The sequence below is a fragment of the Diceros bicornis genome, chromosome 1, assembly GCF_020826845.1.
Source record: "Diceros bicornis minor isolate mBicDic1 chromosome 1, mDicBic1.mat.cur, whole genome shotgun sequence".
In the NCBI taxonomy this organism is placed as follows: domain Eukaryota; kingdom Metazoa; phylum Chordata; class Mammalia; order Perissodactyla; family Rhinocerotidae; genus Diceros; species Diceros bicornis.
In genome coordinates, this window is record NC_080740.1 from 56,907,266 (window position 1) to 56,926,919 (window position 19,654).

At 49.3% G+C, this 19,654-nt stretch overlaps 2 protein-coding genes and 1 pseudogene across 4 annotated transcripts in view; all 3 read left to right on the top strand.

Annotated features, from left to right (window-relative positions):
* Positions 1–315: 315 nt before the first annotated feature.
* Positions 316–3,301, top strand: LOC131405984 (oocyte-specific histone RNA stem-loop-binding protein 2-like; annotated as a pseudogene).
* A 1,240-nt stretch (positions 3,302–4,541) lies between these two features.
* On the top strand, positions 4,542–14,530 carry FAM53C (family with sequence similarity 53 member C). 2 transcript variants are annotated; one of them, XM_058541263.1, is made up of 5 exons: positions 4,542–4,599; positions 7,514–7,743; positions 8,133–8,190; positions 9,397–10,184; positions 11,461–14,530. In XM_058541263.1, the coding sequence occupies exons 2-5, from the start codon at positions 7,666–7,668 to the stop codon at positions 11,716–11,718; spliced, it is 1,182 nt and encodes a 393-aa protein (XP_058397246.1). In that variant the 5' UTR covers positions 4,542–4,599; positions 7,514–7,665; the 3' UTR covers positions 11,719–14,530. The 2 variants fall into 2 exon arrangements, with proteins under 2 accessions (XP_058397246.1, XP_058397238.1); XM_058541255.1 differs by lacking the exon at positions 4,542–4,599 and having other exon boundaries at positions 4,985–7,743.
* Positions 14,531–18,140: 3,610 nt separating this feature from the next.
* KDM3B (lysine demethylase 3B) overlaps positions 18,141–19,654 on the top strand; it is a 61,465-nt gene continuing 59,951 nt past the window's right edge. For both annotated transcript variants that reach the window (XM_058541144.1, XM_058541153.1), the window contains exon 1: positions 18,141–18,341. In XM_058541144.1, the coding sequence (XP_058397127.1) occupies positions 18,156–18,341 (186 nt within the window). In that variant the 5' untranslated portion in view covers positions 18,141–18,155. The remainder of the gene's footprint in view (positions 18,342–19,654) is intronic.

The following is a 19,654-nucleotide window of genomic DNA, read 5'->3' on the forward strand; positions in this document are numbered from 1 at the left end:
TTACTTCTCTGTATATTTGAAATTTTCTGTAATAAAAAATGTTTAAAATAACCTTGGAAGCTCTTTAAAATGCAGACCCTCAAAATTATGATTCAACGGGTCTAGAGTGGGGCCTAGGAATTATCAAGGCCCCCAGGGGCTACTCATGCAGATGGCTTGCAGATCAAATTTTAAGAAACAAATTAGAAGTGCAACCTTTATCTTTGAGAAACAGAAAATCAGAAATACAACCTTTATTTGGTGTCAGGATCTTGGTGGTGGTAGTGGCTGAGAGGTGCAGTGTAGTCAGCTGGGTTTTACCCTTTTCATCTGTGGAATTTGCTTCCTGAGAAAGAAGGGGTGTGAAGAATCTTTGTCCTCTGGGATAGAGATGGTGAATGTGGGAATCAGCACAGATCCCTGCCATGCCAGGTGAGTTCGAAAATCAGGCTGGGGATTAAGGGAGTGTGGGATGAGTTGGCTTCTGTTTTGATGATTATAATCACACTCCATGGGGTCACTGTATACTTCCTTGCAGGTGGGAGGTAGAGACAGATGAAATCGTCCTACAACGGCGGCAAAAGCAGATAGATTATGGCAAGTGGACACCTGGTTACCAGTGCTTTCTGCAGCAGGTCCTCAAGTGAGTGCAGTTGTGAGTGGTCACAACAAGAGCATCAACCAAGCAGCTTTGGTTCAATGTCAGGTGATGGAAAGATACTAGAATCTGAGTGCTCTCACAAAGTTGCAGCATTACTAATACGAATTATCCTGCTGGGCCGGCCGTGTGGCTTAGCGGTTAAGTGTACACGCTCCACTACTGGCAGCCCAGGTTCGGGTCCCGGGCGCGCACCGACGCACCGCTTCTCCGGCCATGCTGAGGCCACGTGCCACATACAGCAACTAGAAGGATGTGCAACTATGACATACAACTATCTACTGGGGCTATGGGGAAAAAAAGGAGGAGGATTGGCAATAGATGTTAGCTCAGAGCTGGTCTTCCTTAGCAAAAAGAGGAGGATTAGCATGGATGCTAGCTTAGGGCTGATCTTCCTCACAAAAAAATAATAAAACTAATTCTCCTGCAATTTAGCCCCCAAAATAAGTTTCCAAGATTTTTTCAAATAGAAGAAGCCATATACTTGGCCCTTAAGACTTTTTAAAGCTTTATCCATGTTTGCTAATGAAGTTTTTTCCTTCTAACCATTTTTATCTCACGCCGCCAGCTGACTTGGCTAACTGCAACATATTTGCCTAATTACATGTAAGTTTACATGCATACCTTCAAACTAAATATATGAAAAGGTAGAATGCATTTTAAAGGGATATCAAATACTGTCTTATATATCTATCTTGACTTCTGAGGGAGTTGGAATATCTAATTTATCCTTCCCAGAAGAAAGAATATTAGGGAATTAGGAAGTTTGGTGTTTAATATGATCTGAAGATTTGGTTTTTCTGTTGGATTGATGGCATTGATCCTACCTCATTCTCAAGGAATTCCCTAACGAGTCTCCTGATTCATTGTGATGAAGCAGTGTGTTGTGCCCCTTCACCTTGACCTCAGTCTAACACATATTTGTCATTGCCAGAGCACAGTGACAGCCAGGACTTCACCCTCAAATGCCAAACAAGAACAGGAGGTACAGCTGTTGCTCTTGGGATGCCCAGATCAGGCAGTGGAGAAGAGCCCTACATTCCTGGGACCCCCCTAGCCAGCCTCTGCAGGGAGGGAGGCTGAGGGGTGTGTGCATTATTCCTGGTTCCTTCTGTGAGTGGTGGACTGAGCCCTACCTCTCCCCACTTTGCAGACGTTTAGCTTTCACTGGTTGAAAAGGGAGTCTGAAGGAGGTGTGTGTTCCTCTGACTCTGCTGCCTTCCTAGGCAGGGAATGGAGAGTCTCTTAAATGGATTTCACTCCTTTGGATGACCTCCTGGATGACTGGCTTCAGACTCTGGAACCCTCAGAGAATCTTGATGGAGACCAGAAGGGAGCCCAGGTAGTGTCCTCTGCTGAAACCCATTGGAGCAGCATCAGAGCGGGGTCTGGCCCATGAGGACACAATTAAGATGTGGTTCAAGGTAGTAGCCCAAGGGCCGGCCCCACGGCTTAGCGGTTAAGTGCGTGCGCTCCGCTGCTGGCGGCCCGGGTTCGGATCCCGGGCGTGCACTGACACACCACTTCTCTGGCCATGCTGAGGCTGCGTCCCACATACAGCAACTAGAAGGATGTGCAGCTATGACATACAACTATCTACTGGGGCTTTGCGGGGGGGGGGGGGGGAAGGTAGTAGCCCAAGAACAAAAGAAGGAAAATGGGGCAGCAGGAACAAATAGCTAGGACATGAGTAAGAAAAGCCTTGAGAACTAAAAGTGGCATAAGGAGATTTAATTATAGTTAGTAATGGGGAGGAGGTTGGGCTGCACTGGGGGCTATTTTATACTTGGTGAAAGGGGTGTAATCTTCCTTTGAAATGAGGCCTGAAACCTGACTTGCAGGTTTGGTTAAGTGTCTCAGTTTCTTTCAATGTTTTGCAAATAAGCCAATGCTAACTTCTTATACTCAATCATTTAACTTTAGTAGGCATGGTTAATAATAAAAAGGGGGATCACCTTGCAGTGAAGACCAACAGCTTTAGAGCCTGACTGCTGTTTTTTTTTTAATTTATTTTATTGATGTCTTAATAGTTTATACCTGTGAAATTTTGGTTGTATATTTTTGTTTGTTGATCACCATATACATGTCTCCCTTCACCCCTTGTGCCCACCCCCTACTCCCATTGCCCCTGGTAACCACAATACAGTTTTCTCTGTCCATGTGTTGGTTTATATTCCACATATGAGTGAGATCATACGGTGTTTGTCTTTCAGAGCCTCAGACTGCTTTTTAATACTACCTTTGTCCACCACATGGGCAGTCACTTAACCTCTCCAGCTATTTCATCTGTCAAATAAGGAGATTTTGTCTCATTTGATGATTCTAAGCAAAAATGAGCATATATATTTAAAGTATGTAGCACGGTGCCTGGCACATAAATGCTCCACAACAGCAGTTATTGGAAGCCATGTCTCCTGTACTTCATGCCCCCCCCCCCCTCCTTCTTTTGCTAAAGGGCAATGTGCAGGGCAAAGAAATGTGCAGTGCATCTTCCCTCCATCCCCATTTTCTTCATAACTACCTCACTTTCCCTCTACTCTTCTTTTTCAGTTTGCAGACTTGGTGGCTCCTGGCTCTGTGAGGAAGATTCCCACCACTGGCTCTACTTTCTAGCTGATCAGTTACTTATCTGTACCAGACTTGAAAGGGGAACAAAATATTTAGGGAAAACAGATGTCTTTCAGGGGACTTGTTGCTAAGTGTAATAGTGAAGATTACTTGCATTACTGCTACTTTCCAAACGATTAAAAAAGAAATCTAAAACTCTGCCCTACAAAGAGATCACAACACGAAGGCATTGTTTAAAACCTCTCCTTTTTCCATCTTTTTGCCCGTCTTTCTAAACCTTCTTTGATAGCTGAGACTCAAGTTTACATAAGAGCCAGAAACCATCTAGCTGTTCCCCAACCTGTTCACCTACTAACTTCTTCAGTCTCTTCAAAAAGGACTTAAACTCTGGCTGAGGTGGGAGGTGATGGTAGTAGTGGAGATTTAATAAAAGGTGGTTTCTTCTTCCTGAAGAGGAAATATAGGGCCATCAACATCTTTTCCCCATCTGCCTGTTTCATCCCTCCCTTTCTGTCTTAACGAAAGAGGTCCAGCTGTAACCACCGTATTCCTCCCGCCCCGCCCCCCCACGCAAGCAACTGAACCGCCTATGATGTCATAATCACAATCCCATTACCTCATCCTGCTGGGCAGGGGGGTTGGGGTGCGTAGAGGGAGGAGGAGTGAACAGCCCTGGGCCCTCCTCAGCTTTACAAAGTGTTTTGGGTGAAGGCTAATTACAGAACCCAGTGGGAAAGGCCCCGCAACCGTTATGAATCCTGCGTTTATAAGGTTCCAGCCGATCCGGCAGCTAGAAGACGGGCTCCTGGGACTCTGAGCAGGCCTTAATGGGCGCTTGGACTACACTTCCCAGAAGCCTTCACGCCGCGGACAGGTCCTCTGCTAGGGGTAGGGGGATTCCTTTAGAGAGGCGGCCGTACAGGGTGGGACAGGAGAGCAGTGAGAGGAACCTTGGCTAATTCTATCATGCTACCCGAACCGAGCAGGGGGCTGTACTTTGGCCCACGTAGGAATGGAGGGCGGGGGCGATGGCTTTGTTTACCTTCGTCCGACACGGCTCCCCCCGCGGGTTTCGAGACATGTCTCCAACTGGGCCCGTCCACCTTCTGCAATATTTTGGAGGGGGTGACTCGATAGTGAGGAAACCACCCTCGTCCCTAAATCAAAGAGCTGGGCTTGTTCCCCACAGCGCTATCCAAGAAAGACTTTGAGACAGAAACGACGCGGGGCTCGAGCCTCCGCGGGCGGTTCGGGGGGATTCTGTGTACCGGAGAGACTGCCTCACTCTCCTGAGGGGCCCGTTGGTTCGCGCCAGCGCCTTTTAAGGGCACCGTGGGGCGAACGGAGCGCTCAGAGCTGCTCTGGCCGCGGCCCTGGGAGCTGGAGGAGCCGCGGTAGGTGGCGGAGGGCAGGTGGCGCTGGGGCCTCGGGGCGGGCACCTCAACCGTCCCTCCCTCCTTCCCCCTTTCCCCTCCCCCAGCCCGGCCGCCCGCGCGGCACGGCCTCGCAGGCCGCCTCCGCGGGGAGAGCACGGGACCCGGTGGGGGAGGGGGTGGCGGAGTGCTAAGTCCCGGACCCTCTTCATCGCCGGCGTCCTGAGTTCGCTTCCCGCGGCCAGATGATGAAAGCTGATTGGGAAGAGGCGAGCGACAGCCTCATTGAGCGAGCCCTAGCCCGCCCCCCCCCCCCCGCCCCAGGGGCCAGCGGACGCCCCATGCCCCACCCCGCGGGGACAGGCAGGGCAGCCGAGGGTGAGGTTGAAGATTGGAGGGGGGCCTAGCCTTTTGCTTCTTCATCGAGATGGGGGGAGGGAGTGCTCCCCACTTGTCACCCCTATCCCGGCCAGAGCCATATGGAGGAAGAGCAGTCAGGTCCCCACTTACCTGTTCCTGCACCTCCCTGCCTCCCTCATGTTTTCCTTAAGTCTCCCCCAGAGGTGTGGGGCTGGGACCTGCGGGGAATGTCCCCAGGGGATTTGTGACTCTCCTCCCCCTTGGCCTGACTTGATCCTAGGTTCTCCAGCTTTCAGCACAGCCTCAGCATCCCTAAAACCCGAATGTCAGGAGTTACTGCCATCCAATAGGATATGGGGTGGGAGCCCAATATTTATTTTAGGGGGCTAATGGTGGAGAGAAAACCTGGATTGAAAGTTGGGCCTGGTGGGGTTTTGGGGAGGGCCTAGCGGCCTGCTGCTCTATGAAGGGCTGAGCCCGGTGCCAGTTGTTGAGCTGAGAAGTTTTAACTTTTTAGTGAATGTTCAGGGCCGTTTCTGCCCCTCAGATATACAAAATGGAAGGGGAAGGAAGGCGGCAAGAGAGGGCTTCTTACACTTTTTTCTATGCTTGCCTGAGAAAGAGGAGGCCCCTCGCGGAGCTGGTTTGCCTTCTTTTGTGTCCTGGTTTGATTCCTTATGGCTTCCGTTCTGTTCCCCCTCTCAGCCTGGCCTGTTTTAGGAAACTCAGGCTGAGAGTATGAGTTGTGTGGTGGTAGTTGTATTGTTCCAGTTACCACCGTGTGTGGCCACATCCCAACAATTAAAATGCAGAAAAATACAAAATCACTCTCTTCACTTGATCCCAGAGAGAGCTGGGAGTTTGCTGTTTGGCCAAATGCCTCATGAACAGCTTGAAAGAATTTGCTTCACTCCCTGCTCATGGCTGGTCAGCCTGAGGCCTAGGGTCTCCGGGGTAAAAGCCTGCAGTTAGGTTCCCTCTCTGGTTGCTCTTTGAGGGCAGAGTTAAGAAACCAAGAGCAGAAGTGATATAAGGTTTAGCTTCTCCCACAGGGACATAGGGGAAGCAGTTGAAGGGAGCTCTCAGGAAGCTGGAACTTGGTTCAGGGTGGTAATAATAATTATGCGTGACAATGGTAGTTAACTGTAATGATGATTGACTTTTCTCACACCTTTTTTCAAAAAAACTCCAAGTACCTCCACGTGTATTTCTTTGCTCTTCCTTATGGCCTGCCTCCCCATGAGGTGGGAATGGGGCAGAGATGATCCCTCCTTTTTGCAAAAGTAGAAAGTGATCTGCCCCCAAGGTCACAGAAGAGCCTTTTTGGGTCTCTCTTGGTATGCAGATCAGGGAGGTGGGCATCTAGCCAAATAGATAAACTTGGACTGCCTTCTTCATCTTAATGATAGCATCACTTGTGGCATTCTGAGGCTTTGTAGAGCAACAAACAGGAGGGTTGAGAAATGGCAGTTTGTGTGGACTCCTGATTTGTACAGATCAGATGGTATGCTTTTTACATTTTGATATTTTATGTTTTATTGTCCCTGTGACAGATTATTCTGCCCATTCTACATATGGGTAAACAGGTCAAGAAAGGTTAAATGATTTGACAAAACTGTCACAGCAAATCCGATCAAGATTTAGGTTTCTTGATAGATTGTTCTCTCTACTAGCAAATGCTACATACACTCTCTGGTGAGCTGTCTGCTTGCTGATCATTGCCAATTTCTGGGAATTGGCAATACTATATCGAAACACTAGGTTAACCTCTCCTCCTCCCTTGAGCATGGCCCCTCAAGCAATTGTGTGGGCTTGAAGCCTGTTCTCTGATAGAAGTAGTTTGCTTCTACTGTAATTGACTGTGAGAAAGAGTCTTGATTAATTGTATCCATGGTCTTTGAGTCAGATCAGGCTAAAAACTTAGTTGAGTGAAGTCATAGAGTTGTTTTTAACATCTATGGAGTTGAAATGTAACTGGAATTACCCTGGTACCATTTCCTTATCCTCTCACCATTTTTAAGAGAATATATACAGTATCTCTTGAAAACAATAATATATCAACTGTTCAGGCTAACAGAGAACATAAAACCTTGTTTACTCTGATTGGTCTGAAGCTGAAAGTCATTCCTACAACCACTGCTCCTCCCTGTTCCCTATTACTATTTCTGTAGTTTAGGAAAAAGGTACCTCTGTTTGCTTGTGCCTGGAAGATAAAGACAATATTGGGCTAATCAGGATAGAAGTAACCATTTGGGCATCCCTCTCTCTCATTTGAGCTGTTTTTGAAGTGCTGGTATTCTGGGTAGACAGAGCAGAGCATGAACCAGGTTAGGAGCAGCAAATAGGTTTCAACTTGCTTGCCAACTCCAGTTCATTTTAGTGGTTATCTGGAGTGCCAAGTTCAGAATGTTTCTGAAGCTATGTTTAGGCTTAGCAGGAGAGAGCTGTGATCAATTAATGATGTCTGCCGGAGGCCTGGCATAGGGATGCTGTGGTATGTATGCCATGCATTTTCCATCTCTGGACCAGGTACATCTCTAATATCACTTGGGGCTGGTCCCTCTGTAATTGGCAGACTCAGCAGGCATGACTGGAGAGGGAAGTCCCAATGGTGCTAGAATGGTGCTGCAGTGGCAGAAGACGGCTCACGAGTGAGGTCTGGAAGAACGACAGGGAAGACATCCATCATTTGCTCCAAAGTGTGCAAGTCAAATCCTGGGGAGAATCATGATAACCCTGATCACTGAGCAGCTACAGAAGCAGACTCTGGATGAGCTGAAATGCACACGCTTCAGCATCAGTCTGGTAAAAGACCAGTCTTTCTGCTTCTCCACAAACCCCCCCCCTTGTTTTCTGAGGCTGTATGTTGCTAATGCTTCACCCTTGTCCTGTGCTGTATGAGTCATGGTACTTGTATTGGAAGAGCCCACTAAAGGCTCAAAATCCAGCCCAAAAGGAAGGGGGCAGGGATTTTCCCACTGATAGAGAAGGGACACCAAATCTTGGGTGGAGAAGGGTTTGAGATATTGGAAGATGTGGATTATTTTACTCACTAACTTTGGGAAGACAAGAAGAAAACACTTAGGAGTCCCTAACATCCCTATAGCCCATGAATTGCAGGGGTGAGCTGAAGAGGGCTTCCTGGAAATCTGTGTGCTGAACCTGAATCATGATGGATATTCTCTCTCTCTTAGCCTTTGCCTGATCATGCAGACATCTCCAATTGTGGGAACCCTTTCCAGCTTGTGTCTGGTAAGGCATTGTGTGTGTTTGTGTTTATGCCCAGCCTCCATGCACACATTTCTTTCATTGGTTTCCAGTGACGAGGGCTAGCTAGCCTACCTCCACAACTTTCTTGCTAGGGTCACCTTCTGAGACTGGCACTTGTCTCCATTTTATTGCACCAGCATGGAAGTTATCTGTTTAGTTTGCTCTTATTCTAGCCTTGTGGGGACTTTTATAGTCTAATTTTTTTGAATAGATAATACATTCACATGGTTCAAAACTTTTAAAATAGCAAAAAGTTATACTAAGAAAAGTCCCCCTCTCCTGTCTCCTGTCCACCCAGCTCCCACCACCTCCCTAAAAGTACCTCTTATTATTAGTTTCTTGTCTATCCAACTAGAGTTTCTTTATACAAATAGAAGCACATTTAAATATGCATTTTTTATTCTCACTCTTTTAACACAAAAGGTTGCATACTATATATGTTATTTGGTAAATTTTTTTTTTACTTAACTATAATATAGCTAGAAGATCTTTCATATCAGTATATTTTGTTGAGCGTTTCCTTGTGGGTGGCCAGGCACAAAAGAACACGAGCAGTCCTAGGGTTTCCGAAGCAGAGGTTCCATCGTCAAAGGCCTTCCCCACCCTGTTTGCCCTCCTTAGGAATAAGAATTGTCTCTTACCTACTTGATTACCTCTTACTCGTTTGGCAGCCCTAACTCTTGTCTTGGTGCTGTTGACACACAGCAAGGGGAAATGCTAAGGAAGGAGAGCATAGACCTGCTTTTCACAACCCCAGGCTGCGGGGTGAAGGAGCAAAGTAGGGCTAGGTGGAGTGGAGTGAGCAATGAGCAGGGCTCATTCACACACCTTTATTTCTCTTGATTCATTCTACCTTTAAGAGGGAGTAGCAGGCAGTCTATGGGACTACGTTTTCAATTTCAGGTGGTTCCTTGTAATGGAGGCAATATAGCATAGTGGTTAAAAGACCTAGCCTTAGCATCAGACAGACCTGGGTTTGAATCCTGCTTTGGTCATTTAATTCTTGCATGTCTTGGGGCAAGTTACTGAACTTCTCTCATCTGTGAAATGGGGATAATAATAGTACCTACCTCATGAGGTTTTTGGGAAACCTCACATAAAGTGCTTATTACCTCATATGGCACATAGTAAGCTCTTAAAAATATATTAGCTATCATTAATATTATTTTTATTATGAATGCTTTCCAGAAGGTGCTTCCTGGAGGGGCCTGCCCCACTGTTCCTGTGCTGAGTTCCAGGACAGCCTCAACCTCAGCTACCACCCCTCTGGCTTAAGCCTGCACCTCAGACCACCCAGCCGGGGAAGTTCCCCAAAGGAGCAGCAGCCCCTCTCCCAAGTCCTAAGCCCTGAGCCCCCAGACCCAGAGAAGCTTCCTGTGCCCCCTGCTCCTCCATCCAAGAGGCACTGCCGCTCACTCTCAGTGCCCGTGGACCTGTCTCGCTGGCAGCCAGTGTGGCGGCCCGCCCCCTCCAAGCTGTGGACTCCCATCAAGCACCGGGGCAGTGGTGGAGGGGGTGGGCCGCAGGTGCCTCACCAGAGCCCCCCAAAGCGGGTCTCCAGCCTCAGGTTCCTCCAAGCTCCCAGTGCCTCTTCTCAATGTGCCCCAGCTCACAGACCCTACAGCCCCCCTTTCTTCAGCCTGGCCCTGGCCCAAGATTCCTCTCGACCTTGTGCCGCCTCCCCACAAAGTGGCTCCTGGGAGAGTGATGCTGAGTCCCTGTCACCTTGCCCACCCCAGCGCCGCTTCTCTCTGTCACCCAGCCTGGGCCCACAGGCAAGCCGCTTCTTGCCCTCTGCCCGGAGTTCCCCCGCGTCCTCCCCAGAGCTGCCCTGGCGACCTCGAGGCCTCCGGAATCTTCCCCGAAGCCGCTCACAGCCTTGTGATCTGGATGCCCGCAAAGCTGGGGTCAAGCGGCGCCATGAGGAGGATCCCCGGCGGCTGCGGCCTTCCTTGGACTTTGACAAGATGAATCAGGTGGGACCAGCAGGACTGGGGCAGCTTGGATGGGAGTAGAGGGATGCTGTTCCGTTTCATTTCTTTTTTTTTGGTTTGGTTTGGTTTTGTTTTTTTGTGAGGAAGATCAGCGCTAAGCTAACATCCATGCCAATCCTCCTCTTTTTGCTGAGGAAGGCCGGCCCTGAGCTGACATCTATTGCCAATCCTCCTCCTTTTTTTCTTCCCTTTTTCTCCCCAAAGCCCCAGTAGATAGTTGTATGTCATAGTTGTAGATCCTTCTAGTTGCTGTATGTGGGATGCTGCCTCAGCGTGGCCGGACAAGCGGTGCGTCGGTGCGCGCCCGGGATCCGAACCCAGGCTGCCAGTAGTGGAGCGCACACACTTAACTGCTAAGCCACAGGGCCGGCCCCTGATGCTGTTCCATTTTCACTTTTGAGCTATCCGTCTAGCTCCATGCTCTCCTGACGGGGGCTCCCTTGGAGCTCCTTTCTGTCTGAGCTTTTGCTCAGGTGATCTACCATCCCAGTTTGCTTAGGACTGTCCCAGTTTTAGAACTGAAAGTCCTGTGTCCAGTGAAACTCCTCAGTCCTCGGGGTTCCAGAGAAACTGAGGTGAGACCCATGTTAAACCTTCCAGCAGGGACCCCAGATTGTCCTGCTAGAGGCACTTTCCCTCTCTGAGAATGCAAAAGCTACAAAAGTCCCAGTATCAGTACCCCACCCTCCTTGTGCTCAAGGCTGGTTTTGCCACTTGCCCTTCACTGCTTCAAGTGGATCTGCAAGAGCTTAAGCAAAATGGGTTGCTGCATTATTCATCTGTTCAACAAATGTTTTTTTGACTTCCCAGTGGGAGTGCAGTTGTTGTATGCACTTGCCCACTTTTTTCATATGCTTCCGTCTAGACCACTGAGTCACAAACCTCTTACTCACTTATTGATAGAGTCATTCATCCAACCAGTCAGCGAACATTTATTGAATACCTACTATGTACCAGGCTCTGACTAGGCACTGATAATACAGTAGTGAAACAGGCAGACAATATTCCTGCCCACATGAAGCTTATAAGTGAGCTTCTAATCTTGAATTTGGTAGAAACTATGGGCTCTTTCCTCAAAGAAATGTACATGTATGCTAAATTTTCCAAATTTTATCGGGGAGTTCACAAACCTCACCCTAAAACCTAGGACTCCTTCAAGGGTAACCAAGAGGGGCACTTTGAGATACAGCTTGGGCCGGGGTGCTCTAGGAAGGTAGTGTCTTTCTTTGCCGTCTTAACTTTTTTGTTTGTTTGACAGAAACCATACTCAGGAGGTCTCTGTCTCCAAGAAACAGCCCGGGAAGGCAGCAGCATCTCTCCACCATGGTTCATGGCCTGTAGCCCCCCACCCCTCTCTGCTTCCTGCAGCCCCATTGGGGGTTCCTCCCAGGTGCTGAGTGAAAGCGAAGAGGAAGAGGAGGGGGCTGTGCGGTGGGGGCGGCAGGCGCTGAGCAAGCGGACACTGTGCCAGCAGGACTTTGGGGACCTGGACTTGAATCTGATTGAGGAGAACTAAAACAGAGAGGCTACTTCCTGGGGCCACACAGACTGACTCTCTTATGGCTACTAACAAGTGTCGAGGCCCCAAGGCCGGGAGTCCAGCCTGGGAATGGGGGTGAGTGGAGGGCTCCCTCTCAGGGCAGCTGGAAATCTTCTCGCTCCAGGAAGCTCGACCGTGCTGAGAGACTGGCCAGGACAAGATAAACGGAGCTGGTGGCGGGAGGGACAGCCCCAGAGCAGACCCTTCCCATGGCGGCCCTGAGTGTGAGTATCCCTGCCACCGAGAAAGCAGTGGGGCAGGGAAGGAAGGGGTCTGCTGACCCCAGCTCGGGGAATTTCACTAGCCCGTTTGCTTCAAAGGGCACTTGTGTCTTAGAATTTGGCCAGGGTGGGGGATCATTCAGCCTCCTTGGAGAAATTGTGTGTGAGTGTGTGCATGCATGGGAGTATACTTGAGGAAAGGTGTGTTTGCATAGCCTTAGGGAAGGAAGGCAGTTGCTCCTTAACAGCAGAGCATCATGATACCCCCAGGATCCTGAGTTTCCACGGGACAGTGGCGTGTTCAAGGAGTCAAGAGGAGGGCACCAAGTTTTTCTTTTTTCTAAGTAGCTCTGGAACCAGGCTTGTAATCCATAAGTACCACTGGCTCTGCAAAGGATTCTGTTTTGGGTTACAGCAGGGTCTTTTAAATGCTGTGACTTCATCTAATGGTCTTTTCCTCAGGCTCACCCTTTCACCTAGATAGATCTAGTATTAGGGGCTGGAGAGGGCTCTCCACATTGATTCTCAGCTGGCCTTTTTTTCTCATGAGATTGCCTAGGCTGTATACAACCTGCCTTTCTCATTCTCTGAATAGATGCAAGCACATGTGGGCAACTGAGGCAAGGTTGAAGGGCTCCATCTCTCTCTTTCCCTCTCTACTGACGGGAAGTTTTTCCTATCACTTTCTGCCCTTCGAGGGTCAAGAACAAGGAAGGAAGGCCCTGTAGTGGTCCCCAACATCTATTGAGGCTGACCTGCAGCAGGAGAAGTCACATTCACTGCCCAGCAGACATGGGTGAGCTCACCATAGCACTGCCCTTTGGAAGCAGACTGTAGGGAAACCTGTTGTTATAAGATCCAGGCCTAGCCTCTTTTCTGACCTGCTTGAGAAAGAGGAAGGGGATGTTAGCATTTACTAGTTTGCTTGCCTTCCACTCCTGCCAGGAAATGTTTATTTGCCTCTAAGTGGCCCTGAGAGACCTCAGGGAGGTTGGGGCTCACTGAGGGATTGGCTGAGATATGTAAAGCAAAGGCTGTGAGAAGCAGCTGGGAGTTTGTTGTTGTTGTTGGATTGAATTTCCTTTTTTGTTACTCACCCATAACTTGAGCCAGGGCAGCGGGTCCCAGTGGCCACAGTGATGGGTTTAAGGACTGCAGGAGCCTTGGTAGGGCTGGCACCATTGGAGATGCGTACTGAAGCTGCTGCCACAATAGCTTGGGAGGCTTTGTCCAGCTTTGGTTAGACTCTCTACAACCAAATTGGACCTGCCCTTCCTGTTTATTGGAAGAAAGGCATTTTTCTCTTCAATTTCCAGGGTGTCTTAGGACCGAATTCCTCATATTAGGGAAGAAGACCAAAGTCTATGTGTTTTCTTCCTTGTGGAATTGAACCTGTCATTTTCTGGGTCTCCCACATGTCAGATAGGAGCATCAATGGGGCTCCAGCCTCTTGGCCTCCACTCCAGAGGAGATGCTCATTTCTTCTTGAGCCTCTGGCCCTCAGAGGTTATACCCTTCCATGGTTCCTCCCCTTCTCCTGCTAGTTACCACGTATTATCAGTGAGCTACCAGGTCTGTAGGGACCTGAGAGAAGCTCTCTGGAGAATCAAGGGAAACTGTGAGCCCAGGAGTTGCCCATCCTTGGTTTCATCCCTCCCCTGGCTCTTCTCCCTCTGTAGGCCATGATTTCCCTGGTGCCAGCTTCTTTTCCTCCTGGGGCATCCTCATCCCTGGGCTCTCTGCTGCAGATTGGCTGTGCCAGCTTCCAAAAGGCCACTGGCAATGCCAACTGGGTCTCTGCAGGGCCTAAGCTGAAGAAGTAAAGGCAGTATTTCTGCCTCTACCCTGGCTTCTCCAAAGCCCTTGGGCACCATCCTTAGGGGAGAAGGTCTATAGATACCATATTTGAATTCCATTACTTTAAGACTGGAAAGTTAAACTAGTTGGAACTATCATCCTGCTTCCCAATCTAAGCATCTGTGGCCCTGGGACAAGCCTTTTCAAGAAGTGGTTCATTTTGCTTTACACAATAGATCTGTTTCAACAGTTCTCTGTAAACCAAATGCTATTTTTCGATGCATTTGGACTGCTGACCATTTAAAAGCAGCCTGTGATTGCTGCTTTTGTAAAGCAAGCAACCTCCCTCTACTTTAGCAGTTTTGACTATTTGGGTTTTCACGTATTGGGCTTACCCAGAGTGGAGCACACCTCTACAGGGCTGTGGTTGACGCTGGGTAGACATCTGCATCTGTGTTGTGTGTGTGGTGTGGCTGACCAGTAGGTGAGTATTCCCGCGTGTGTGAGTGAAGCCACTCCCAGGCTGGTGCTCTCCTCCTGTCCCCAGTGACTGCCCAGTGGCAGCTCCAGCTGCCCTTCACTCCCACCTGCTGCCAAAGTCCCTGTGCTAATGGGATTACAAATACAAAAAGTGGAAAAAAAATTTTCGTAAACTTTGTTTTATATTAAAAAAAATCCATAAGTCTGTGTGTGTTAAACATGAGGTCCTGCCTCTGTGGCTGTGTTTGAAAAAATAAAGTTTTATTAGAATAATCCATTTTCCCAAGCAACCTTGTGTACTACAGTGTCTTCTTCCTTTCTCCACAAAGGAAGGCAAGGAGGAACTCTTCCAGCCCCTTCCTCTAGCACGTGGCTGGGCCTTTGCCCTTTGAGGGCAGTATCTGGTCCCTAGGCCCTTCGCAGCCACAGCAGTCTTATCCTACGGCCCGGGTTTCTGTTAAGGCCTTGGTTATTTCTGGTAGTCTGATTTGGTCTGTTTCCGTGGTACTTATGCCCGTTTCTTCTTCCCTACTGCCACTCTCGCTTCTAGCAGGTTGAAGTTAAGTACAGGCATACATCGGAGATATTGCAGGTTCAATTTCAGGCCACCGCAATAAAGCAAATATTGCAATAAAGCGAGTTACACAAATTTTTTGGTTTCCTAGTATATAAAAAAGTTATGTTTACACTGTCCTGTAGTCTATTAAGTGTGCAATCGCATTATGTCTAAAAACACAATGTACATAACTGAATTTAAAAATACTTTATTGCTAAAATTTGCTAACCATCATCTGAGCCTTCAGCAAGTCATACTCTTTTTGCCGGTGGAGGGTCTTGTGAAAAAAAACGCAATATCTGCGAAGCACAATAAAGCAAAGCACAATAAAACGAGGTATGCCTGTATTAGTACCTTCTAGCTCCCTGAGAAATGCTTGATGGTGCAGTCAGAAACTTGTCTAGATTGGTTTGTAGGCTTTGGGAAGTGGGGAGAAGGCAAGATGGGAGACTTGACCAGGAATCTCTTTCTTTTGCACGTTATTTCCTGGAGAGATAGAGGTTTAGTCATCAGAATTCAGATTCCAAAGCCGTAGGCAATTTCTCCATCCTAAAAATACTGCTTTTGGAAAAAGAGCTTCTCTTTTGCCCTAGAAGGTGGTATTTTCTCTGATGCTTCAATTTGGAATGTTCATTTGCTGAAAGAAGCTGTTTGGCTCATTCTCTCTCTTTAGACCTTTCTGTTTCACCCTTTCTTCGCCCTACGTTAGCATTCTTCCAATGTGTGTGGGTGAAGTGTAGTTGCTTAGAGATCCAGGCAGGAGCCTCTGTCCCTAAGGCATAGCCTTTCTTTACCAGTTGTAGTGCTGACTTGCCAGGCAGCAAGAAGAGTCAAGTTGCTTAGCCTCCGTCCCAGTTTCCTGATTCAAATTGGTGGCACTCATCACTGAATATCAATGAAGTGTGCAAGAGGACAGGATTGGCTTGACTACCTGGAGCAGGAACCTTTGAGGGGATGAAAATACACTCTAAAAAGAGTAGGAGTTGTGATCTGCCCTGGAAACAAAGGAGGAGCTTTTAGGGGGTGGGGCAATGGCATGTGGTTCAAGAAGCTCAGAATGATAGGTTTTTTTCTTTCTTTAAAACTGCTGTTTCACCTACTGTTTGAGCAGGGGTCAAGTTTGGACATCTAAAATGACTCCTCGTCCACCACCCGCTTTTTTTCCCCTTTCTTTTCAGTTTTTTTGTTGGGTTTTTCTTTTTTTTTAATTTTATTTATTTTTTTCCCCCAAAGCCCCAGTAGATAGCTGTATGTCATAGCTGCACATCCTTCTAGTTGCTGTATGTGGGACGTGGCCTCAGCATGGCCGGAGAAGTGGTGCGTCGGTGCGCGCCCGGGATCGAACCCGGGCTGCCAGCAGCAGAGCGCGCACACTTAACCGCTAAGCCACGGGGCCGGCCCTTGTTGGGTTTTTCTATTGTATATTTTCTGTGAGGCCAAGTGTGATTTCATTTTCCATTCCTGAAGTCCCACTAGTATAGAAAAGAATGTAAACTCCATGAGGGCAAGGGTTTTGTTTTATTCAGTGTTGTGTCCCCATCACTTTGAAAAGTTACTGGCACATGATAATTGCCTGCTGTATTTGTTGAATGAATTTCCCATCTTTGCCTTCCCATCCCTGAGCTTAGCACATTTCTGTCTCTGGTACTGTGAGAAGCCCGCTTTGGACACTGGGGCAGTAATTAGAGCTCCATATGGGAGAAAATGCCAGCAGTGAATTTTGATAGAAAAGCTGCAAGGCAGCTAGGTCCTGTATGGGTTCACCCTTGTTTGCCTCCTACCAACTACAACTTGTGGGCCATGTGCTTTAAGAGGTGTCACTTGGCCCAGAAAAACATTGAGTCAGGCCCCAAGTTGGCTATAGGAGATAGAAGTTCCAAGAAATAGGGAGAGGAAAAAGTCCAAGGGAATGTTTCCTTCGTGCTCCACAGGGTTACTTCTAGAATGACTTCTCTAAGTGTTCTGTTTTTTTACTAAAGTCAATAGTTGGTCCTCCCTCGGCCCCCAACCTTTGCTACAAGAAAAGTAGGCCAAGGGTAAAGACGAGGTTATGGACGGGAGACTACAGGGTAAGCATCTAAGTCTTGGAGAAAGAACTAGCTACTGCTTTTTCCTGTCTGTAGGTCAGATCAAAGAAATTGACACTTGCAGGGTAATAATCATGGATTATTACTAGACCATTTATCTTTCTGGTTTGTATCTGCTTCCATATGTACTCAGTTTCTGCGTCCATAAGACCATGCAACCTGTGCTAGTCTCTGACATTACCAACGTTAATGATTGAGGTTTCCAATTGCCTGGTGTGAAGAACAATCTTGGCAAAAAAATTCAGTATCTCCCCTTCTGTTACAGCCCCTTTTCTAACAGGAGCTATCAATCTCCCATGCCTGTATTAAATGAATTCAGATAGGAGTGGTGGGGTTCTTTGCCCACTGCCCCACTACTTCCATGGTAAGATGAGATGCTGTTGAACCAGAGAAAAGAATTTTACTTCTGATCTCTTTCCAGTTCCCCTAACAGTTGAACTGAGAAACACCTGGACTTAATAACATTGGCAGACTTGGAACGGGAAGAGAAGCTCTATGGGTTTAAGTCAAAATACCAAGATGTTGGAGGCATGTTTGCCTTCAGCCAATGGAAAGAATAGCATTATCATATCCAATGGATGTAACACAGTCAATTGGAAAGGAACCCATGAAGTACTGGTAGTATAGAATGGGATGGTACCATGTCATGGGCCAGTGAGAAGAAAGATATTGTGTCCCAAGGACCAATGGGGAGAACGTTTCCTAAAAGATATTGAGGAAAGGTAGCAGATTATTTTCAGGATAAGAAGTCAATAGAGTATTGGGCGCTAACTTCTAAGCTCAAAACATCCATTAGCTAGGTACCTTGCCCCACAGCCCCCCACCATAGTAAAAGTATTTCATGTTTGAGGAGGGTAAGCTAAAGCCTCCCCAGATATGGGACCCCCTGAAGGAAGACTGGGACCAGGATGGTGCCATGGGGGACTAAAGGACCCGCCCACTTCCGCATCCCGGCCGAAACTGCAATTCCCCTCCCTGCCGCAGGGGGCACTGCAGGCCCCGGGGAGGTTGGGGCGGAGCGCTGCGAGGGGCCCGGAGCTGCCTCCCCGCTCCGGAGCGCGGGGGGCGCTGTGCGGGGCCCGGGCTGCGGCTCCGCTCCCGGCCACGGGGGGCGCTGCGCAGCGCCGGTGGTTGGTGGTGGCTGTTGGGGGGGGTGGGGGGGAGTCACGGCCGCGGGTGGTGCGGAGGGAGGCCTTGCGGGCGGATCGGGCTCTCGGCGGCAGAGGTGGTGGGAGGCAGAGGGCGGGAGCGCGGGTCCGGCCGGCCCTGGCGATGGCGGACGCTGCGGCCTCTCCGGTGGGCAAGCGGCTGCTGCTTCTGTTCGCGGACACCGCGGCCTCGGCCTCGGCCTCGGCCCCCGCGGCGGCGGGAGGAGATCCGGGGCCTGCGCTGCGCACTCGGGCCTGGCGGGCCGGCACAGTGCGGGCCATGAGCGGGGCGGTGCCCCAGGACCTAGCGGTGAGTGGCGGCCGAGGCGGGCACTCGAGGCCGGGGCTGCGGGGCCTGCGGGCGGCCTCCCCGGGGGCCTTTGTGAGGGGGCGGTGAGGTGGGGGTGACCCAGTTCCGCGCCCCCAGATTCTCTCCAGCGCCCCCCGCCGGCTCCTCAGCACCCCGAGTCCTGGCCGGCATGGCTTCCGCGTCGGGTTGCGCGCCCCGGTTTCCCCCGGGGGGCGGCCAGGGCGCCAGGAGCTGCTGCCTCCACCCGGCAGGCCCCGCCTCCTGAGCGACCCCTTTCTCAGCGTCTCCCCCCCAAACACGCTTTCGGAGCAGGCTCCCTAACGCTGGGTTCCCGGGCCCCTCAGAGTTCGGCCGGTGCTGCCGCTGCTCCCTGAAAGACGGGGACCTGTAGTCCCCAGCCTCTCCCGGGAGACCTGCGCCCTGTTCCCTTCCACCCGGAGCCCCGAGTGGGGCGGGAACGTGGGCACTTGTGGGAGGCACAGAAGCTGCAGTTGGAGCTGCTCGGGGCTTTTTATCTGGCAGTTACTTCCTCCTTGTCTGAGCCGGGCTCGGCCTGGCGGTCTCCAGAAAGGCCAGCTCTCGGGACTCTCCTGGGCTGCTCTCTCTTTGCGCTTCCAGGTGACAGGAGCTGCAGTTGTGGCTGTTCTTGATAAGTTTGAGATCTGTCCTAGCAGCCGAATGGGGCTGCTGGGTGGTGCTTTTTTGCTCCCAGCTCGGCTACTCCCCCAACCTTGGGAGAGGTTTTGTTTTGAAACTTTGTGTTGGGGCTTGGCCGCATTTGAATACTGGCCTTGGTGTTTTTTTGTGATTAAAGTTGTTCGGTAATAGAGCCTAACTAGCATTCGGTACCATTTTTGTTAATGTGGCGGCAGAATATTGTCTTTGAGCTTTGGCAAGCCTCTTTAGTTCCTCATTCTGATAGCTGCCCTAGCTTCTCTGTTGAGATAAGGCTATGAAAAATAGGGGGATTCTTTTGGAATGTAATAGATCAGCAGGCAGAAGGTATATTTTCTTGATGAACTTGCCCCTGCAGACATTTTATTCGCTATAAATGGGAACGCATTTTGTGAGATTTAATAGTAATAGTGCAGGTTTCTGTTATTTATTTTTCAACCTATTGATCAGTGTTGCTTTTTTCCTCCCCTGATATGCGAGCTTTATGGGTTGTTTGGCTTATGGCTGGCTTAGGCTTTGCTTCTGCTACTTAAGTTCACTTGATTTGATCTTTCACTATCCTCTATAAGAAAAGGCTGCTTGGACATTTATGAGGCTTCAGTGGGGCGAATTCGTAAAAAGATATCAGGAATATAAGG